The sequence below is a fragment of the Zophobas morio genome, unplaced genomic scaffold (assembly GCF_036711695.1).
Source record: "Zophobas morio isolate AGI-343-1 ecotype UQ-CSIRO unplaced genomic scaffold, CSIRO_AGI_Zmor_V1 ptg000014l, whole genome shotgun sequence".
Taxonomy (NCBI): domain Eukaryota; kingdom Metazoa; phylum Arthropoda; class Insecta; order Coleoptera; family Tenebrionidae; genus Zophobas; species Zophobas morio.
The window spans coordinates 20,259,032-20,284,189 of record NW_026972119.1 but is presented as its reverse complement, the minus strand read 5'-3'; the positions used below and the strand labels follow the sequence as shown (position 1 = coordinate 20,284,189).

At 33.7% G+C, this 25,158-nt stretch overlaps 1 protein-coding gene across 1 annotated transcript; it reads left to right on the top strand.

Annotated features, from left to right (window-relative positions):
* The first annotated feature begins 13,204 nt into the window (after positions 1-13,204).
* Positions 13,205-14,206, top strand: LOC135128880 (craniofacial development protein 2-like). The gene has a single exon (XM_064055956.1). The coding sequence runs from the start codon at positions 13,205-13,207 to the stop codon at positions 14,204-14,206; it is 1,002 nt and encodes a 333-aa protein (XP_063912026.1).
* The last annotated feature ends 10,952 nt before the right edge of the window (positions 14,207-25,158 follow it).

Below are 25,158 nucleotides of genomic sequence, written 5' to 3'. Positions count from 1 at the left end.
CAGAAGCGCAGATGTTAAGAATTAAATGTGGATCATAAAAGAACTAGTAAAATAGCAGAAGAAAGAAGAGATAAGTAGTATAGAAAAAAACCGGAGCTTTTAAATGAAAATTTCAAAGAAAAAAATAAATTTATGCAAAAAGCTGGAGAAGAGAAAATTTGGGTTAAATTTTCAGAGTGAAGTCACATTTAGGAATATATACACTAATTAGGTCACTTTCAAACAATCTACCGAGTACTTTCAAGAATACAGTTGCCGATTATTGTCGTTAGAGAATTTTATTGATTGTAGGTCTATAAGTAGAAAAAATCATTTTACAGTTGAGTCTTAGCAATTTTAAAAATATTTTTCCTTGATTATTAATATGTCCCTTAAAGCTGTGGAGATCTTAGCTTGAAATTAATAAAAAGCTTAACCTTTTCCTAGAAGAAACAAATGTTTCACAATTAAACTAAATAGGTGAAAGAAGACTTACCAGAACTATTATTTAGTTCCCTAAGCAAACCATATTTTCGGGAAGGAAAGCAACAGAAAATTAATATTATAGTCACAGTGTTAATTACCACTAAAATAATTACTATATTTAAAAATTAGTTTAGAAAATTAGAGGCAAACATCACGTGCTGTTGCACTTCGCGTACTATTTTCCAGTAGACTCCGCAACGTTCAACAACAGATAACTAGAATTGCATGTTAAAAAAAAATTTATTATTATTCACTGAATCCTCCTTCAATAAAAGTTCCATACATAATTTAATTGCCATCCTTTGATCTTACTTTGAAATAAAATTAACCCAACTGAAGTGGAACTTCCCTTTAATAGAAATAAAACAAAGTAAATGCCATAATTATAAAGCAGCATATTGATGTAATATTCCTCAGTAGTCGTTTCAAGATGAAAAGACTTGCCGATTTAAGCTTCAGTCTCAACATAACTGTCCTGAAAGTGATCGGTATATACCCTCTAGACAACTACAAACTCTTACACAAAGTGTATGCTTACGTTATATACGTCGTTTCAATGGTCCCTGTGTCAATTTTTTGCTTACTTCACTTTACTTGTGCTTCAGACCTGACCGATTTCAAAAACAACGATTTTGTGATGATCGCTGTAATCTTTTACACGATTAAATTTTTTCCGTGTCTGCTAAATCGAAACAAAATTAAACAGTGCATTCACTATTTCGATCGTTTCGATTACAGTTTAGCGGACCACAAAAAAATTATCGACGAATGCGTTTCTACTTGTCAAAGAAATTCAAAAATCTTCTTCATGGGTTGTGTTGCAGCAGTGACTGGTTTAGCTGGACAAACACTTATGAATCTGGATGAGTTGTCACTCGATATATGGTTGCCAAAGTTTGTGCGAGAAAAACCACTCTATTTTTACACTGTTCAGTTTTTGATTGTGGCAGCTGCTACCTACTCAGGGATGAGTTGTGGCACAATTGATTCTTTAATGGGTGGATTGTGTTACCATGCCACAGCTCAAATACGAGTTCTGAAGCGAAATTTGCAACTTCTTGATCAGTCGGTTAGTGTGTTTGAGGATAAAGCAGCAAAATCTAGAAGAATTTTTCTGGAAATCAAAAAGTGCGTTCGCCATCATCAAGCAATACAGAGGTAGTGAGCTTTATTTTTGGCTTACAGTTCAACAACAACAAATTTTTGTTTTTAGTTTTGTACAAGAATACCAAGATTGTTTTTCTGCTGTTATGTTTACTCAGTTCGCAGCGAGCACTCTTGTGATGGCATTTCTGTGTTTTCAGCTCAGCAAAGTAAGTTTTTTTTTTTAATTTATACACAATTCGAACTAAATTATTTATTTCAGATGACTGTAGGTCTCAACTTTCTTACAGCTGCGAATGATTTAGTTGTGGTGGCTTTTCAAATATTGTTCTACTGTTATTATGGAACTCTGCTCATCGAAGAGGTTGTAAACTTAAAAATTAAATCGTAACGTATGTAATGTGTTGATTGTAGAGTAAAAGTTTGTTGGATGCTATCTACATGAGTGGTTGGTATGAATATGACATTAAATCCAAAAAAGCTCTTATTCTTTTCATGGAGCGCTCGAAGAAACCGATGATTGTTACCGCAGGAAAAATGCTGCAGCTATCCCTTGAAACGTTCACAGTGGTAGAGTAATTCAAATATTTTTTTGGGTGTCACTCACTTTGACTTTTCATTTCAGATCTTAAAAAGGACTTATTCTTTCTTGGCAGTGTTGGAAAATTATTCATAGAGGATGTGGTGTTTACATAAAGTATTATTTTTAGGCATTGGATAAATTAGAACATAACGCGTTAAACACAAAATTAAACACAAATTCCCCTTTAGTGACATTATTGAATAAAATATACCTCCAAATATTCTTACGATATTATTTGTGTTTCACTATAATGTAATATTTGTTGATTTCAGTAGACATAATGTTTGCCACGGTATATTTATCTATTATTATTATTATTACAGAAGCCACTCAAATAATTTTCTAGAATAAATGTTGTACCTCGTGTTGTATTATTGTTAATTTTTAAATTTCCTTAATTGTCAACTTTAGAACATTCACCCCGATGTCTCGTTAAATTGTTAAATAAATTTTTACTGAAACGTGACGAAAATTAAAAACACTAGAGACAAAAAAATTAAATCTTACTTACTGTGAAATTGGTTTAGATCCGTTGCGACGGTCGACGCGTTAGCCCCACCGAGGCGCGAACCAAGTTGTATAATATGGCAAAAAACTGTGATATGAGCTGAATATCTTCAAGTGCTTGAGGTGAATAATCATTGCTAAGAAAAAAACCCTTTAAAGAGCTGCCAAGGAGGTTCCAAAGTGAAATAAAAATTAAGGCACGTTTTTTAGTGGGTATACCAGTGAAATTCGGTCTGTGCAAGTCTACGCTACTAGCGTCAGGTCAGGTTCGGTCACATTAGGTCAGGTCAGACCAGATTAGGATAGGCAGGTCAAGCCAGGTCAAGTCAGGTGTCTGTTTTTGAGGATATGAGAGTTTGAGTTTTGGGAATTTGCGGAATTTCGTGTTTGGGATCTAAAGATTTTGAACTTTTGAGGATTTGAGGATTTTGGTGATTTGGGTATCTGGTTCCCAAATACTCAGAACACCATAATCCCCAGATTCTCAAAACACCATATTCCTGTAATAATAATCAACAATTCTTCACAAATCCATTATCCTCAAATACTCAGAACTCCATTGTCCTTAAATCCTTAGACCAACACAATCCTCAGATCCTTAAAACACCATAATCGTTAAATCTTCAAAACACCATAATCCTCAAATATTCAAGTCCACATAACACCCTATTCCTCAAATCCTCAGTATTCCATAATCCTCAAATCCTGAGAACTCCATTATCCTCAAATCCTCAGAACACCATAATCTCCAAATTATCAAAGCGCCATATTCCTCAAATCCTTAGAGCTCCATAATGCTCATATCCTCAAAACGCCATATTCCCCAAATCCTCAGAACATCAGTATCTTCAAATCTTCAAAATAACATAATACTTAAATCCTAATAACACCGTATTCCTTAAAAACTCAGTACATCATAATGCTCAATTCCTCAGAACATTTTTATTTTCCTCAAATCCTCAGAACTCCAGAATCCTCAAATCATCAAAACGCTGTATTCCTGAAATTCTCAAAACATCAAAATCCTCAGGTCCTCAAAACACCATAATCTCCAAATTCTTAAAACACTATAATCCTTAAATCCTCAAAATACCATAATCATCAAATCCTCAGAGCATCATAGGACTGAAATCTTCAAAACACCATAATCTTCAAATCTTCAATACATCATAATCCTGAAATCATTAGAACTCCACAATCCTCAAACCATCAAAACACCATAATCCTCTAATCCTCGAAACACCATAATCCTTAAATCCAAAAAACACCATAATCGTCAAATCCTCAATACACCATAATACTCAAATCCTGAAAACACCGTAGTACAGAAATTCTCAAAACACCACAATATCACAATATTCAAATCTTCAACCCACCATAATACTCAAATACTCAAAACACCATAATCCTGAAAGTCTCAGAACACCATTATCTTCAAAATATCAGAACTCCATATTCTTCAAATCCTCAGAACACCTTAATCCCAAATCTTCAAAACACCACAATCCTCAAATCCTCAGTACACCATAATCTTCAAATCCTCAGTACACCATAATCCTCAAATCCTCAAAACACCATAATCCTCAAATAATTAAGACACCATAACCTTTAAATACCCGTACACCAAAATTCTCATATCCTCAAAACGCCATAATCCTCAAATCCCCAAAACACCATAATTAATAATCAAATTGTCAAAACATCCTAACTGTCAAATTTTTAATAAACTATAATCCTCAAATCTTCAAACACCATAATACACAATACACCATAATAGTCAAATATTCAAAACACCATACTCCTCAGATACTCAAAATATCATAATCCTCAAATCCTCAAAACACCAAGGTACAGAAATCCTCAAAACACCACAATATTCAAATCTTCAACCCACCATAATACTCAAATCCTCAAAACACCATAATCCTGAAATCCTGAGAACTTCATTATCCACAAAACTTCAGAACTCCATTATCCTCAAATCCTCAGAACATCATAGTACTCAAATCCGCAAAAACTCAAAGTACCCAAATTCTCAGAACACCATAATCCGCAAATCCTCAAAAAAACATAATCCTCAAATCCTCAAAACATCATAAATTTTAAATCAGAACTCCATTATCCTCAAATCCTCAGGACACCATAATCCCCAAATCCTTAAAACACCATAATCCTCAAATTCTCATAAAACCAGATTTGCCAAATCCTCAGTAGACCGCAATCCTCAAATTCTCAAAACACCATATTATTCAAATTCTCAAAACACCAAAATCCTCAAATCCTCAAAACACCATAATCTTCAAATCCTCCGTATACCATAATCATCAAATCCTCAAAACACCATAGTCGTCAAATCCTCAAAACACCATAATCCTCAAATCATTAAAACACCATAACCTTTAAATCGTTAGTACACCAAAATCCTCATATCCTCAAAACACCATCATCCTCAAATCCTCAAAACACCATAATGCTGAAATCCCCAGAACTCTATTATTTTCAAAGCTTCAGAACTCCATTATTCTCAAATCCTCAGAACACCAAAATCCTCAAATCCTCAAAACGTCATAATCCTCAAATCCTCAAAACACCATAATAATCAAATTCTAAAAACATTCTAATGGTCAAATTTTTAATAAACCATAATCCTCAAATCTTCAAACATCATAATCCTCAATACACCGTAATAGTCAAATTCTCTAACCACTATAGTAGACAAATCTTCAAACTACCATAATCCTCAAATACTAAGAACACTATAATCCTGAAATACTCAGAACACCTTAATCCCCAAATCCTCAACACACCACAATACTCAGATCCTCAAAACAACACAATCCTCAATTCGAGAAAACACCATAATCGTCAAATCCTCAAAACACCACAGTTCTCAAATCCTCAAAACACCTGAGTTCTCAAATTTTCCGAATACCCCAGTACACAAATCTCCAATACACCACAATCCCCAAATTCTCAAAACACCATAATATTCAAATCCTCAAAACACCGTAATCCTCAAATCCTCAGTACACCATAATCCACAAATCCTCAAAACACCATAATCCTGAAATTTTGAGAACTTTATTATCCTCAAAACATCAGAACTCCATTATCCTCAAATCCTCAGAGCACCATAGTGCTCAAATCCTCAAAACACCATAATATTCAAATCTTCAAAACAACATAATCTTCAAATCCTGAAAACACCATTATCCTCAAATCCTTAGAATACCATAATCCCCAAATCCTCAGAACACCGTAATCTTCAAATCCTCAAGACACCATAATCCTCAGAACCTCAAACCATCATAATCCTCAAATCCTCAAAACACCGTAATACAGAAATCCTCAAAACACCACAATATTCAAATCTTCAACCCACCATAATACTCAAATCCTCAAAACACCATAATCCTGAAATCCTGAGAACTTCGTTATCCTCAAAACCTCAGAACTCCATTATCCTCAAATCCTCAGAACACCATAGTACTCGAATCCTCAAAACATCAAAGTACTCAAATCCTCAAAACACCATAATATTCAAATCTTCAAAACACCATAATCTTCAAATCCTGAAAACACCATTATCCACAAATCCTTAGAATGCCATAATCCCCAAATCCTCAGAATACCATAATCCTCAAAACACCATAATCCTCAAATCCTCAAAACATCATAATTTTTAAATCTTAGAACTCCATTATCTTTAAAACCTCAGAACTCTATTATCCTCAAATCCTCAGAATACCAAAATCCCCAAATCTTCAAATCACCATAATATTCAAATCTTCAACACACCATAATCCTGAAATCTTAGAACTCCATTATCCTCAGAACCTTAGAACTCCATTATACTCAAATCCTCAAAAGATCATAATCCCCAAATCCTCAAAAACCATAATCCTCAAATTTTCATAAAACCATATTTTTCAAATCCTCAATACACCATAATCCTCAAACTCTCAAAACACCATAGTATTCAAATCCCCAAAACACCAAAATCCTCAGATCTTCAAAACACCATGATCCTGAAATCCTGAGAACTTCATTATCCGCAAAACCTCAGAACTTCATTATCCCCAAATCGTCAGAACATCATAATGCTCAAATCCTCAAAACATTAAAGTACTCAAATCGTCAAGTTATCATAATGTTCACATTTTCAAAACACCATATTCTTCAAATCCTTAGAATACAATAATCCCCAAATCCCCAGAACACCATAATCCTCAAATTCTCAAAACACCATAATCCTCAGATACTCAAAACATCATAATCCTCAAATCCTCAAAACACCGTAGTACAAAAATCCGCAAAACGCCACAATATTCAAATATTCAACCCACCATAATATTCAAATCCTCAAAACACCATAATCCTGAAATCTTAAAACTCCATTATCCTCAGAACCTCAGAACTCCATTATCCTCAAATCCTCAGAACACCACTATCCTCATATCCTCAAATCACGTTAATCCTCAATTTTTCAAAACACCATTATCCTCAAATCCTCAGAATACCATAATCCCCGAGTCCTCGAATCCTCAAATCCTTAGAACACCATAACAGATTTTAGATAAATTTTAGATAATAGAGTAATAATAGGAAACTACAATCGGGAATTATGCATAGTCGGTCGCTGTATTGGTGGGTCTTCTGATCGGAAAGTTTAAGAAATAGAAATAGAACGCCTAGAGAGGATAAATAAGAAAGCGATGCGCTCTGATTAGAAGAGCAACGAACTAAGAAGCCGAAAAATGATCAAAAAGCTCACACGCGCAAATAAACTTCTATCTATCTAAGTATGGTTAGGATATGGCTGTTCGGTTTCAAACATACCTGAATAAAATAGACAACGAAAAACACACCAATGCTGTTTAAGTTTGTTGAAAATTTAAAAAAATTGAAAAAAACTAGTTGAATCGAAGAATCCCGAAACGTACAAAATCCATACTCCAAACAAATGTCCTAAAAAATATAAATTAGGTATAGGAGACAATAAAAGTTTGTATCAAAGATTTGTATAATCAACATAATGCATTGTACACTCATTTTTTGACAACTTGTGGTCACTAATTTAACAAAGAAGTGTGTTCAGTTTTTGACCAAACAATGATTTATACTTAAACACCATGTATGAGGAATTTGGCTTTGAAGGATTTGCTTCAGCTTCATTTCACTTCCAAACAACCGACTGTTTTCTCCTGGAAAAATGAAATATTTTAAAACTAGCCGTGACAATGAAGACAAAAATATTTGTGGAAACTTACTTTCAATCTCAGCTGCTTCATATCCAAAATCTTTCGTTAACTTCTCAGACCACAAGTTGTTTTCCCTTCTTAGTTGGTTAAGGCTGATAATAATTATTTGTGTTTACTTCATTTAGTGTCTATTTATTTATTACTAAATTAATGAATGCCCCGTTAAAGAGATTTAACTATTACTCCTAGTTAATTTCTCTTATGATCTATTTCGCACAGCAAATGTAATAGACTGTGCAACGTTCACGTACACAATACAGGGAATTGCATTCTAAATGAAAAAAAAAATTATTATCCACTGAATCCGCCTTCGATAAATGTTTCATACATAATTTAATAACCACCGTTTGATCTTAGTTACTTTGATGTAAAATTAACTCAACGGAAGTAAAACCTCTCTTTAATTAAAATAAAATGAAGTAAACGCAATAAAGAAAATGTAATTATAAAGGAGCTTATTATTGTAATATTCCTCAGTTACCGTTTAAAAATGGAAAGGGTTGCAGATCTCAGTTTCAGTCTTAATATAAGTGTATTGAAAATTATTGGCATTTATCCTTTAGATAATTATAAAACCGTACACAAAGTATACGCTTATGTTATATACATCGTGGCAATGATCCCTGTGGCAATTTGCGGGTTACTTCATTTTACGTGTACTGCAGATCTTACCAACTTCAAGAATAACGACTTCGTGATGATCGGCATAATATTTTACACGATCAAATTTTTACCATGTTTGATCAAACGAAACAAAATGAAACACTGCATTCACTATTACGATCATTTCGACTACAATTTTGAAACACTGGACCATCAGAAAATTATCGAAGAATGCATTTCTACTTGCCGAAGAAATTCCAAGATCTTTTTTATCGGTTGTGTTGCTGCAGTAATTGGATTTATTGGACAAACACTCGTGAATCTGGAGCAGTTATCACTAGATATATGGCTACCAAAGGTTGTACAAGAAAAACCGCTCTATTTTTATTCTGCACAGTTTTTGATTGTAACAGGTACTCAAATTCATTATTTATGTTGTGTCCGAACTGTGTTCATTTAACGTTTCAGCCACTACCTATTCAGGATTGTTTTGTGGTACAATTGACCCATTAATGGGTGGATTATGTTACCATGCCACAACTCAAATACGAATCGTGAAAGAAATTTTGCAACATCTTGATCAGCCGCGTTCTGTGCTTAAAGATAAAGAAGCAAAAGAAATTTTCAATGAAATCAAGAAAAGTATTCGTCATCACCAAACTATACAAAAGTAGTGGACTTTATTTTAGTTTATTTTTAGTAAAAATTAACTTATTTTTAGTTTTGTACAAGAATTCCAGGATTGTTTTTCAGCCGTTATGTTCACCCAGTTTATAGCGAGCACTCTTGTGATGGGATTTCTGTGTTTTCAACTTAGTAGGGTATGTTATTTCTACATTGTCAACCACTGTTGTAAAATCATGTTCGAACTTATTTTTTGTTTCAGATGAAGGTAGGCCTTAATTTTCTTACAGCTGCCAATGATTTAATTACGATAGGTTTTCAAATATTGTTCTACTGTTACTATGGAACTTTGCTTATCGAAGAGGTTGTAAATATAGAAATTAAAGTCTAAATATGGTATAAAATATTTATTTGTAGAGTAAGAGTTTGTCTGATGCCATTTATATGAGTCGTTGGTACGAATATGATGTTCACTCCAAAAAAGCTCTTATTCTTTTTATGGAGCGTTCGAAGAAACCTATGATTGTTACAGCAGGAAAGCTTCTGCAGTTGTCTCTTGAAACATTTACAGTGGTAAGACAACAAATAATTTTTTACTGTCCCTTTATCTTTTCATTTCAGATCTTAAAAAGAACTTATTCTTTCTTAGCGGTTTTGGAAAACTATTCGTAGAAGTTGAATACCGACGACCAGAATTCTATACACAATCTAATTTGGAATTTTTGTCATCCCACATCTTAGTGTTACAATTTGATTTTGATGAAATAAAGTTCTTCTTAGAACATAGTGTTAATATTTTTTAGATTTTCTTAGATGGGGTGTTTCAAAAAAATTAATAATTGGGTCAATTTGTTTTATTGATTAAATCAAGACTTGCAAAACTGAATACTTTGCAATCTTGCAGACGTTTCGGAATTATTGTAATCATATTGTAAAATGAATGAATCAGTCAATTTATTTATTTAAGTTTCCTCCTCTTTTGTAACATTATACGCGACTCCGTAAACTAAACATTATTGGTGTTAATACTTGCTTTACCAGTGGAAGTCCTGAGTACGAATCTTACAGCTTTGCAATTTTTTTTTCCTATCAAAACAAAAAGGCCCCGGATTTTCTTCACAATGCGAGAATGCAATTGATACTGCTATTATTTATCACTGTACTTATCCGAGTGTTTTACAATAATTAATGGTTTTCTATTGTTATTAGCATAATACATCAATCACTGCACAATATACTCGTATCATCAACGAATACAGAAAAAAATTTCGGGAAGAATCTCCAAAATAAATTCATATCCATTCATGTGTTTATCCGTGACTTGATACATCGCGGTCAAACAGTATATGTAAACAAACTCATAGACAAAACAATTGTGTGGAAATAGGACATGTGGAGAGCGGCTGCAGGAAATCACTCGACCAGATGGATATTACACATACACATATGAATGACTTTCTGAGGCAAATTAAGAAAGTATAGTAATCGAGTTCATTGGGCGACTTTCCACTTTTATCTTGTGTCGACGTTTGAAGACACCTAGAATACGAAAAAAGTGGTCTGTAGCGTGTGTCAGTTTTGATTGATAGAATGACCGCCCAATCAAATTTTATACGTTTATTAGGAATATCATGTAGATGGAAAAACAAGAGAACAAAATTTTAATAAAAAAAATATATGCTGCGCTACCCAGACCGTTACGTTCCCAAACTCGTGGTTTGAAATCACGGCTATAAATAAGCCGACAGCATCACGTCGTCCCGATCGTCCCTGAGTTTTATTCAAGACCTGCATCTTTTCTCGAAATGGCGCGGCCACCGGCTCGACAAGGAACCGCGCACTCTGCTTCCGCTACGTGTTTCTGTGTTATTTAACCTCAGTTCCATTTTGATTTTCAATTTCTATAACTCTGACATTAAACTACAACTAAACAAGTGTTAAGCTTTCAAAAAGCATAAACAACATTTAAATTCGCCATAGACTCTTGTAAAATTTGAAGCGGCAAAGAATTCTTATTTGAGATTACGATTGAACAGCAGACAATTTTATGGTGGAAACATTATTCAACAAAATATTTACTAAACAAAAACTAGCAAATAAAACCTGTGCAGACAAAAAATTACATGAGGTTAGCAACTGCAAAACATGAAAATTTCCGTTCAATTTACATTATACAACAAATAAAATTACTGAAGCTAAAATTGTGATATAGAGAAAAATGGGATGAGGTGAAAAATTGCAAAGCCAACAAAATTACGTGAGGTTAATATTTTATGTCCATTCGAGTTATTGGTTAATTTTTAAAAGTGAAGTTATTCGGCTGCATTTTAAGCCAACGTTTTACATTCCCCCAAACAAACGCATAAAAAACATGGCAGGCAATACGTCGTTAAAAAAACTGCGTCAAAAATATGTCTCCCAGAAATGTGGTCAATCCTGTGGTGATGTGCAAATAATGGTCTAACTGAAAGGAATAAAATGCTCGTTTCACATGACCCACAATGTTGTTAATTCGTTAAATAAGATTTTCCACTTCAAACATGTGCCAGGTTTGAAAATAGATTCTCAATATGGCCGCTGATAGAACAAAGAATTTACCTAATGTTAAATTATGCCACACTTTATCAACGATTCAAACAAAGAATTTACATTGTGTTAAATTTTGCCTTGTACAAGTGCGTGGTTACTTAAAACAATTAACAACACATGATAAATAAATAAAACAAAATGTACACGGCGTTCCGAGGAAAGTTCCTCGGTGATGTAATTTTTCACGTTACGAGAAAAATATCTGGGTGAGTGATGATGATATATCGATGATAACTGCCTAAGGGAAAAAACTTATAATGCCCTGTACCTCAGTCCACGATAATATGAATTCTAGCGCACTTTCACGGTCTTTTACCAGAGTGGGGCAACGTTAGATTGATTTAACTGCCGTAAATGAACTATTAGCAATCTTGTGTGAATAATTAAGAAGTGTTATAATGTAACACACGGAGTACGGTCCTGACTACGATAAGCAGAACACGTTCCGAAATCCAAACTCGAAAATCGAGAGATATCGAGCGTCAAAAGCGAAAGAGAAGTAGCAGAAAACAAAGAAGTGAAGTGGAATAAGAGTAAGAAGCACCAAGAAGTGTAAAGACAGCAATTATTCGAGAAAGTGTGGAATCAAAAGAACATAACCTCCGAAGAGATAGTCTGGGTGACAATTCTTATCGCGGCACGAAGTAAACAACACAAGAGCGTACTAGATACACAGGAAGCAAGAAAGTCGGCCAGGGAATGCTAAACGGGAATCCAGAGCCGGAAAAAGGGCACAAACTAGCAATAGAAGAACAAGATAACCAGAAACGAAAAAGAGAAACTTCCTTTTCACCATCACCGGAAGGTGAAAGAGTACAAAGGAAGCAGAAGAGGGAACAAGCAGGAGACATGGACGAAGTAAAGAATACGTTCAAAACGTTAATGGAGGAAATCGCAGAAATGAAAAGAGACCAAAGAGCATACCAAACAGAAGTAACAACACTAAGAGAAGAAAACCAAAGACTGACCGAAAGATTAGAAAGAGTGGAGCAACACTTAGAAAAACTGGAAAAAGCAGAAAGGAGAAACAACATCGTAATCAAAGGAGGGAAACTACAAGGTAGCGAAATAACAGCAGAGGTTGAAGAACTCCTAAAAAATAAGGTAGGAATCCAAACTAAGATACAAGACGCAAGATTAGTCAGCTAAAAATACGACATAGTAGTAGCAAAGATAGAGAACTGGGACCCAAAAAGAGCAATCATGAAAAGAACAAATTAAAAGGATCAAAAACGTTTATTGAAGACGATTACACCAAACAAGAGAGCGAGATACAGAAGAAAATAAGAGGAATAGCACCAGCAGAAAGAGGGAAAGGAGTCGAGGCAAAAGTAGGGTACAAAAAGATGATATGGGCAGGAGAAGCCTGGCATTGGGACACTAAATCAGAAAAATTAGTGAAAGCACCGTCGTACTCCAAAGAAAATCCAAAAAACTAACAGAGGAAGAAACCACACATCGGAAAACAATGACGACGTACGCAAAGCTCAAGGATGACCCGATAGGAATTACGAAGAGAAAGAAAAACCCGAAAATTAGAATAGGAACATGGAATGTTCGAGGAACATATAGCGAAGGAAAACTCAAACAAATAGTTCAAGAATTACAAAGGTATAAAATAGATGTAGCAGCTATACAAGAGACGAAACAAAAAAGCAAACTCATCACTGAAATAGACAACTACATATTATTTAATAGCGGAAGTGAAAACAGAGAACTAGGAACAGGATTCATGGTGAAGAAGAGCCTGAAAGGAGCAGTAATTACCTTCAAACCAATCTCAGAAAGAATGAGCTATATAAGACTGAGAAGTAGGTACAGGAAAATAAGCCTACTGAATTTACATGCACCGACTGAAGAGAAAGATCTAGAAGTAAAAACAGAATATTACGAAGAACTAGAAAAAGAATATGTGAAAATACCAAAGCAAGACATAAAAATGGTTATAGGAGACACCAATGCAATGATAGGCAAAGAAAATTGCTACAGGCCAACAATCGGGAAAGAAAGTAAACACCAAAAAACGAATCAAAACGGAGAAAAACTGATAGAGTTTGCAGAAGAAAATAAAATGGTAGTCACAAGCACCTTCTTTGCGCAGAAAGAGATCTACAAAGGCACATGGATGTCGCCTGACGGAAAAACGGTCAACCAAATAGACCACATACTGGTAGAAAGGAGAGATGCCCAACTAATAACTAGATTAAGAAGCTACAGGAAAGCAGAAGCGAATTCAGACCATTTTCTAGTAAGAGCAGACCTCAAACAAGAAATACCGAAGAAAAAAGAAGGAAAGAAGACGCAAAGTGATATAAATGTAAACAAACTTAAGAAAGTTGAAGTACAACAGGAATACGAACAAAAGATGAATGAGAGAATAAGATCAACAGAGCAAGACATACCTATAGAAGAGAGGTGGGAAGAACTACAAGAGAACATATGGAAGACCTCGGAAGAAGTACTATGGTAAAAAAGACAACAAAAATAGAAACGAATGGTTTGACGAGGAATGTAGAAAAGCAATAGAACCGGGGAGGTCAGCCAGACAGAAATATCTAAAATCAAAAAATGAGAAGAACCAAAAAGATTACCAAGAAAAAAGGAAAGAGTACAAGAAGATATGCAGAAATAAGAAACGAGCAAAAATGGAAGAACAAATTCGACAAATAGAAGAAAACTTCAATAAGAATGAAATAAGGAACTTCTACCAGGACGTGAAAAAAGAGAAAAGAGGCTATCAACCACGAGTAATATATTGTAAAGACAAGAACGGCAACCTGATAGGAGACGAACAAGGAAGAATAAAACGATGGGCAGAATACTTTGAAGAGCTGCTAAACGAACAGGATACACAGCAAGATACGAACGAAAGAGTGAATGACTCGGAGGACCCGGATGAAACAATAGAAATTGACGAAGGAGAGATCAGGGAAACACTAAGGCAGATGAAAAACAACAAAAGTCCTGGGAGAAACGGAATAAAGGGCGAGATGCTAAAGTACGGAGGAGAAGCAGTAGCATCAGAGATACATCGACTAGTGCTAGAATGTTGGAAGGAAGGAAAAATGCCAGAACAATGGAGTGAAGCAGTACTTTGCCCGATATTTAAAAAAGGAGATATTACGAAATGCGAAAATTATCGCGGAATAGCGCTGATAGACGTAACGTATAAGGTAATGGCCACTTGCATCAACCGAAGACTAAAGCAGCATATGGAAAAAATAGTAGGAGAATATCAAGCAGGGTTTAGGAAAAATAGATCTACTGTAGACCAGATATTTATATTGAAGCAACTACAAGAAGTACATTACGAACAGGGAATCAACTTATATCTGCTGTTCATAGACTTTAAAAAAGCCTATGACACGGTATACAGGAAAGAACTGCTAGAAGCCGTGCAAGAACTGGGAGTCCCAAGAAAACTAATAAAACTGACAAAGATGACCCTACAGAGCACCAGAAACAGAGTCAGGATAAATGGTCTGTTGTCAGAACCATTCCAAGTAAGAACAGGACTCCGGCAAGGAGATCCAATATCAACTACCCTGTTCAATCTAGTACTCGAAGCAATAATAAGGAGAAGTGGCATCCACAGAACGAGCACGATATACGAAAAAAGACACCAAAATATAGCCTTTGCAGATGACGTGACATGTATAACGCGAACAGAAGCAGAAATGAAGAAAATGACAAAAAATCTAATCAGAGAAGCGAAACGAATGGGTTTAACGATCAACCAAGAGAAAACGAAGTTTATGAAGATGGAAACAAAACAAACCCCAGCAAAACCACTGTGAATTTACAAAAATAAAACAAATTTACAACACGTACATATTTCGGCTTCGAAACCCACAAAAATTAGCTATGCGTGTTGGGCAAACTGTGGCGGCGTCGTCGTTACGATTACTTTACGTTAAACAAAGGCTTTCTCCTTTTTATTAAGTACCAAACCAACTAAACTTAACCCAGTTAACTCACCACGTGGTTACACTCACACAGCAAAAAAAGTGATGCCACCGAACAGAATGACTCATCTACCAAACTAGCCAACTTCTACCAACCCTCTCACTAAAATTCCCTAACTACCAGAACAGAACTAAACGTACACATGGTTACCCACGTTTAACGATTCTGTTGATTGATTTTTTTTTAAATTCAATTTATTCAAATGCCAATTCGCGTCACTGTTATTTTTTTTCAACGCGAATTAATTCAAATTCTAACTAACTATAATCCTAAAATCCTAAAATCCTCAGAACTCCATTAATTTCATATCCTCAATACACCATAAACCCCAGATTTTCAAAACACCATAATCCTCAAATCCTTAGAACACAATAATCTTCTAAACTTCAGAACACTATAATCTTCAAATCCTCAGGACACAATAATCCTCAAATTCTCAGAACGCCCTAATCCTTACATTCTTAGTACACTAAAATCCTAAAATCCTCAGAACTCCATTATCCTCAAATCTTCAGGATACCATAATCCTCAGATCTGCAAATCTACAGAACTCCAAAACAGATTTCAAATAAATTTTAAATAATAGAGGAATAATGAAAACTACTTATTATCTGAGAATATGTATCGGCCGGTTTAAAAAATAAAAAAAACTAGTTGCATCGAGAAATCCAGAAACTTACAAAATCTCTACTCAAGTGTCCTAAAAAAAAACAGAACAAATATGAAGCCATAAAATTTGGCAAAAGCTGCTGTATTTGTATACCCATTTTTCAATAGTTTGTGGCCACTAATTTAACAAAGAAGTGCATTCAATTTTTGTACAAACAAGATTAATACCTGTATACCATGTATAAGAAACTTTGCTTTGAAAGATTTGCTTCAGCTAAAAATTGTAAAAACGAACTATTTTAAAACTAGTCCTGACAAAATAAAAACAAAATATTTTGTGAAAACTTACGTTAAATAAGAGGTACTTCATACCCAAAAACATTCCTTAACTTCTCAGACTACAAGTTGGTTTCCTTCTTACCTGGTTAAAATTGATAATTTTTCTTTACTTCAATATAGTACTCACTTATTTATTACTAAATTAATGAATTAAGAAAATTTGTTATAACAAATCAGTGCTGCGCTTAGAGTTAATTTCTTTACGACCTTATTTCGCCGAGCAAATGTAGTAAACTCCGCGACGTCCACGTAACAACACAGACAATTGCATTCCAAATGAAAAAAATAATATAATCCACTGAATCCGCCTTCGATAAATGTTTCATACATAATTTAATAACCACCGTTTGATCTTGCTTTGATGTAAAATTAACTCAACGAAAGTAAAGTTTCTCTTTAATTAAAATAAAATGATGTAAAGGCAATAGAGAAAATGTAACTATAAAGGAGCGTATTATTCTAATATTCTTTAGTAGTTGTTTCAAAATGCAAAGAATTGGAGATCTAAGTTTTAGTCTCAATATAAGACTGTTGAAAATTATTGGTGTCTATCCTTCAGATAATTACAAAACAGTGCACAAAATATATGGTTATGTTTTATACATCGTGGCAATAGTCCCTGTGGCAGTTTGTGGCTTACTTCATTTTACGTGTACTGCAGATCTTACCAAATTTAAGAATAACGACTTTGTGATGATCGGTATAATATTTTACCCGATTAAATTTTTCCCATGTTTAATACACCGAAACAAAATTAAACACTGTATTCATTATTACGATCACTTCGACTACAATTTTCTAACACACGACCATCAGAAAATCATCGAAGAATGCATTTATACTTGCCGAAGAAATTCCAAGATTTTTGTTATCGGCTGTGCTGCAGCAGTGACTGGATTTATCGGACAAACACTCATGAATTTGGAGCAGTTATCACTAGATATATGGCTACCAAAGTTTGTACTGGAAAAACCGGTCTATTTTTATTGTGCCCAGTTTTTGATTGTAACATGTAATCAGATTGATTATTTACATGTGTCCAAAATATATTCATTTTAATTTGCAGCAACTATCTATTCAGGATTCTTTTGTGGTTCAATTGACCCATTAATGGGCGAACTATGTTACCATGCCACAACTCAGATACGAATCGTGAAAGAAATTTTGCAACATTTTGATCAGCAGCGTTCTGTGCTTAAAAATCTAGAAGCAAAATCTAGAGGAATTTTCATGGAAATCAAGAAATGTGTGCGGCATCACCAAACTATACAAAAGTAGAGGACTTTATTGTAGTTTATTCTTTAACAAAAATTAAACTTATTTGTAGTTTTGTACAAGAATTCCAGGATTGTTTTTCAATGGTTATATTTACCCAGTTTGTAGCGAGCAGTTTTGTGATGGCATTTGTGTGTTTTCAACTTAGCAGGGTATGTTATTTCAACCGAAATTGTAAAAATGATCAGGTTCGAACTTATTTTTTTTTTCAGATGAAGGTAGGCCTGAACTTTCTTACAGCTGCAAATGATTTAATGGTAGTAAGTTTTCAAGTATTCTTCTACTGTTACCATGGAACTTTGCTTATCGAAGAGGTTGCAAATAAATTAAAATCGAAAGGTTGCATAAAATATTTATTTGTAGAGCAAGAGTTTGTCTGATGCCATTTATATGAGTCGTTGGTACGAATATGACATTCAGTCCAAAAAAGCTCTTATTCTTTTGATGGAGCGTTCGAAGAAACCTATGGTTGTTACAGCAGGAAGACTTCTGCAGGTGTCTCTTGAAACATTTACAATGGTAGGGTAACAAATAATTTTTATTGTGTCAGTCACTTTGGCATGTGATTTTAGATCTTAAAAAGAACTTACTCCTTCTTAGCAATTTTGGAAAACTATTCATAGAAGTTGAATAGGGATCATGAGAATTCTATACACAATTTGATTTTGTATTTTTATCATGCCACATCAACTAGTGTTACAATTTGATTTTGATTAAATAAATTTCCTCATATATACCACAATTGTCTTTAATTTATTATATTTTTTTGTATATTTTTCTCTGCTGCTGAAAATAATTTTTAGTTGTTCTTGATAAGAAAGTCTCAAAATTTGTTCGATTCCGAATCGATTACTGGAATGTTAAATAAAATTGTAGCAAAATATTTCTGTATTTTAATTATCCACTTTTCTTTTGCAAATGACGGTGTGAACTAAATTTTTTGGTGTATAGGTTTACTATTTTTTAGATTTTAAGAGATTAATTTAGATTTTTGAAAAATTTTGGTAACTGAATAATGGTTTTGTTTGCACTTGACTACTTGATTAAAAAAGTGGACATCCAATAATAATATGCTTTTTATAAGGATCTGTTGCTTTTATAAGAGCAAATATTTAGCGTTTCCTTAAAATCCAAGACGTTGCTAAAAATTTTAGCAGGGGATTTTTATAGAAACTAGTTTTATCCTACAACTTAAACATTAAATTTAATTTGGTTAATTTGTTCGTGAGACACAAGCGAGAAAACTTATCTAACGTGAATTTTATTTAAATTCCAGAATTTTTTACAAATCGATTATGAATTTACAAAGCGTATTAATAAGCGACATTATCGTGATTGTTACAGTTGACAAATTAAAAGTACAGAAATTTGTAAAACCTCTGTTTTCTGAGTAATAGTTTTAAATTTGTAAAACGTTTTGCCAGCTTTTTGCTAAAATCAAGACTATGTTAATAAATTACCAACTTCATATAATGCAAACCGTTACCAGAGAATACGTGAAAATCGACGAAGCTGAAATTTTATATCCCAATATACACAAAATAATTCCCCAGACACGTTTCATTATAATTCCTAGTCACTTCAAGAAAACTCTTTTGTTCAGGGGAAAGTAATGAAAATTTTATTAGTTTTCGCTGCACCGTTTTTAATGAAACCGAAATCGAATTACGATCGTTTGATCTTACTTTGATATAAAATTAATGTAATTCAACTGAAACTTCCCTGACTAAGAATTAAAAGCCTTTAAGCAATATATAAAGCTCACAAATGATAGTACGTGTTCAGTTCCCAAAATGGAAAGACTTGCAGATTTTAGTTTCACTCTCAACATAAATGTATTAAAAATCCTTGGCTTTTATCCCGTAAAGAGTTACAAAGTGCTACATAAAGTGTACGCTTATATCCTATACACTTTGGTAATGATTCCGGTGGCAATTTTCATTGTGCTGCATTTCGTTTTTGCTGAAGATCGAACCGACTTCAAACATAACGATTTTGTTATGGTGGCTATGTTACTTTACGTATGCAAATTTTTCCCGTGGTTGTTACAAAGCGATAAATTTAAACACTGTATTCATTACTTCGACGAACTTCATGACGCAGTGAAAGAACACGAGAAACACGTTGAAGATTGCAGTGCCGTTTGTAAAAGAAATTCGAAAATTTTCTTCGTCGGTTGTGTGTCAGCGATTTTTGGTTTTGTTGGACAAGCTTGTGTGAATTCGGAAGAACTGCCGCTAAACGTGTGGCTGCCAACGGTTATAAGACAAAAACCACTTTACTATGGTTTTATTTACGTTTTGTGTTTATTAAGTGATTTATTTAAGTTTTAATTTCTACTATAATTGTACTAATTTATTATTTGTAGCTCCGTCATATTCAGCACTAACAACCGGTGCAATAGATCCTTTAATTGGTGGATTGTGTTATCAAGCCACAGTTCACATACAAATTCTTCAAAAGAAATTGCAGCACCTTGATAAAGACATCAGTGAGCAGTTTTCGTCTAGCGGGTCGATAAAGTCCGGAAAAATTTTTCTACGAATAAAAAAGTGCATTCGACATCACCAAGCAATTCAAAAGTAAGTATTTCATCGTAATTTAACGTTTCAACAAACATTTAATTCGTTGTTTAGTTTTGTACAAGAATTTCAAGACTGTTTTTCGTCTGTGGTGTTCAGTCAGTTTGCAGGAAGTAGCCTGGTGATCGGAATACTTTGCTTCCAGATGAGTAAAGTGCGGCTTAACTTAAAATAACTGTTCTCCCGTAAGTAGGATATTTTTTCAGGTGACAGTTGGCGTTGGGTTTTTGATAATGGTGAATGATTTGGGGGTGGTTTTTTTCCAAATATTTTTTTATTGTTACTACGGGACGCTGCTTCTTGAAGAGGTAACAAACAAATGAATTAAACAGCTGTCTATAATTATAATAGTGGTGTGTTTTTTGGTCTTCCAGAACCAAAGTCTGATCAATGCTGTCTATATGAGTCGTTGGTATGAATTTGACATTCAGTGCCGGAAAGCTCTAATTATATTGATGGAAGGGTCCAAGAAGCCGATGATTGTTACAGCAGGGAAATTGTTTCCGTTATCTCTTGACACGTTTACAATGGTACGGAAAAAATCAACTTTTGGAGCGTTATTATTACATTTGTTCCAGATTTTGAGAAGATCTTACTCTTTAGTCGCAGTTTTGAAAAGTTATTAATGAGAAGTGGTATTTATTCCAGTGCAGTTTAAATGAGAATGAGGATATACGTATATACATATAATTTTTACTTAGAATAGAACATCTGAAGAATGTTTATTATACAAATTATGAAACACTAATGTTGTGTTGACTATATTTTTTAATTGTAAGGATACATTTATATATTTAATTAAAGTTGGTTCATAGCAGAAATTCCTTTTCTCGTGTCTCAGGTACCAAATATTTTAAATGAACCAGTTTCTTATATAAACAAAAATTCTATTCTGTAAGCTTCAATTTATTCTAAATTAGCCGATTAATTAAATTTCTGTCAAGCGAAATAATCTTTGATTAGCAAGATTCTAATGTACACTTAAAAAAACTGTCAGGTGTGGGATTCGAACCCACGCTCCCTGTCGAGAATCAGATCTTGAAGCTGACGCCTTAGAACGCTCGGCCAACTTTGCACGAAAATCCTTTCAGCTCTTCATTATGTAAATATATAATAAATTGGCCATTGCAACCAAGTGCTCGTTTAAGGTGGTTTAAAATAAATATTTAAGAATTTCGTTTTTTCCTGTACAAATGAAAAAGTCTAAACTTAACTAAATAAATAACGTTACCGAACTCTAGAAAAATGTTTCTACAAAGAAGAAAGTGTGTCAATATCAGCAAGCGATCCAAAGGTAAAATGTTTTGTTATAAATTAATCTATTAACATTTTATTTGTTGTTACATTTGTTCATGAATATCAAGACTGGTTTTCGTCTGTGGTGTTAAGTCAGTTTGGAGGAAGTAATTTTGTGATTGGAATACTTTGTTTCCAAATCAACAAAGTGAGCTATAACTTAAATGGTTTATTTTTTTAATAATGTTGAATGATTTCGTTGTGATTTTTTCCCAAATATTTTTTTTTTGTTACTACGGAACGCTGTTTCTATTTTTGTAGAACAAAGGTCTGTTAGATGCTGTCTATACGACTCGATGATATTGTTACGTTGATCCGTGAATAAAATCGGCGTGGGTAAAACTCAACAATTTATTTCTTACTAAGTCGAATTTACACGACTAACTATTACAGCGATTATGCATAAAATAATTCCGGCGCAACTTGTCACAGTTTTCTCGACACTCGCTGGACTCGACTTGCCTGAATGATAATCGTTCCCGTCTTTCTGGAATCCATCGCGACTTCCGCTTCCAGGCCTTTCTCTAGCGAGCGCCAGCCGCTGTCATCGATGAGTCATCTCTGTATACACTAGAAAATTACGACATTCAGTGTCAAAAAGCTCTGATTAAGCTTGTCAGAAGCCGATGGTTGTTATAGCAGGCAAAATTTGTTCGTTATCTCTTGACGCATTTACGGCATAAAAGTGACACTTTTGCAGCGTTGTTTTAGATTTTCAGGAGAGCTTATTTTCTACTGGCTCTTCTGAACAGTTATTAAGAAACCAATAGTATTTATTTTAGTATAGTTTAAATAAGAAATGTAGTATAAGAACAAATTAAAATTTTAATTTACCCGAAATTGTTGCGTACTGCATTATGACGTCCTAAGTATCTGGCTTTGTTGTCAAATAATCCAAAAATAATAATATAAATCGTTATTAGTAAATTTTATGGAGTTTTAATACGACCAAATTTGTTAGTTTTTGTTACTATAGACAAAAAAATATTGTTGTCTTTGTTTTATAGTATCTATTTATTGTGTTCATTTGTTGCGTTCTAAAGGAAACAATTATATTTTCAATTATTGTACAATATTTTAATTGTTTCTGGCTTTCCACTGAGAACACGACATCTGAAGAAGTTTTGTTTTTTTTAATTAGCTCCTATATATTTAAATTGTGCTACGTCTTCTTATCCGAACACTCTGCTTTTGTAACTAGGTAGTAGTACAACGTACTCTTCCACAATTTTCAAAATGATCATATCCTCTGAATAATGATCCAGTTAGATATAAAAGTTACTACAATTCCACAAATAAATTGTGCGCACATAAAATCGTGCGGAAAATAGTTTTCAAGATTTATCGTGGACCTTATGCATTAGTAATCCATTCTATCTAAATTATAGATGCATATATTTGCACATTTGCAACAGTCTTTCTTTGGACATTTATCTATTTAAATAAATAAGAGTGTTCGGATGACAAGATGCTGTACTATGAAACAGGTTAAACGATTTTGTTGCGACTAAATTCAGGGAGTGTGATTATTTTGAAAATTGTTTGTGGAAATAAGAACTATAATTGATTTCCAACATCGACAATTTCAGTAAACTATTTTGGCCTAACATTGTTTTCTAAAAGTACAACAAAGGCGTTTAAGAGTTTTGAAAAATTTTGAATGTTAGGAAATTATGCTAAGTGAGACATGTTAAACCTAAACAAGTCAAATAAGCTTTACGCAACGACAGAAAGACAGACTTTTACGACTAAGGTGTATTATTTGTGATTACTCAAAATTAAAAACTCATTTAGGTGTGGTCTCCGTTTCCCACACATTATTCTTAGCAATCTTCGGAAAGTCAAGGGAAAAACAGAGTTCACTCCCCAGCAAATTGTTTTTATTATTAGCACAACTCTCTTCTAGTACATGTATCATACATAATTTAATAACCGACGTTTTGAAAAAAAATTTCCCTGGAAACATCAATAAAATTAAAGGTTAGGAGTAATCTAAATTGCAAAATTACATATGCTCGATGTACGTTTTCTTATTACTTAGAGGATTTTCTTCCAATAAATATTTCATACGTAATTTTATAATAACGTTTGATATTACATTCGCTTTGAAAATAAAAAGAAGCTAAATTATAAAAGAACATACACGTACAATATTCCTCAGTTCCGCTCTCAACATGAAAGGTGTTGCATATTTGTGTTTCAGTCTCAACATAACTGTGTTGAAATTTATCGGTGTTTATTCCATAGAAAATCATAAAATTTTACATAAAGTATACGGCTATACCACATATGTTGTGACAATGCTCCCCGTGGCAATTTTTTCGTCAGTTCACTTTATGTATTTTTCAAATCTTACCGACTTTGAAGCTAACGACTTTGTGATGGTGGCTATGATAGGTTTCACGATTAAATTTTTGCCGTGTCTGATGAAACGAAACGAAATTAAAAAGTGCATTCATTATTTTGACCATTTCGACCGCAGTTTAAGAAGAGTCGAGCACAAGAAAATTATCGAAGAATGCATTTCGACTTGTCGAAGAAACGCAAATGTCTACTTTATGGGTTGCGTTGTGGTTCTAGGTGGTTTTTCTGGAGAACTACTTATGAATCTGGAAGAGTTACCTTTCAACATGTGGTTGCCGAATTTTGTACGAGAAAACCCATTCTGGTTTTATACAGTGCAGTTCCTCATTTTATCAGGTATTAGATTAGATTCGTTGTTCTTAATTTGTAATGTGTTGATTTAACATTACAGATATTATTTATTCAGGAGTGTTTTGTGGTTCGATTGATACTTTAATGTGCGGACTGTGTTATCGTGCCTCAGCTGAAATACGAGTTTTAAAACAAAGTTTGCAAGATAATGATGAGCTGATTTTTCTGTGTGAAGATAAAGCAGCAGAGTCTGGAAGAATGTTTTCAGAAATAAAAAAGTGTATACGCCATCACCAACTGATTCAAAAGTAGCGTGGTACATTTTAATTACGAACAATTTTATTTATTAATTTTAAATTGTAGCTTTGTAAAATTCTACGAAGAGTGTTTTTCAATGGTCTTGTTTACTCAGATCATGGAAAGCAGCCTAATAATTGCGTTTCTCTGTTTTCAACTCAACACAGTGCTAAAATCCGTAAAACAACGTCTGTACAAAAGTTTTCGTAATAAGATAAAATTTGACCGACTTTCGTTTCAGAAATTAAGACAAAACTTTGGTTACAGACGTTGAAAATATTACTTAACTGATCTATTATTTTCAGATGACAATGGATCTTAATTTTTATACATTCGTGAATGATTTAATTCTGCAAATTTTTCAAATATTGTTCTACTGTTATTATGGAACTCTGCTTATGGA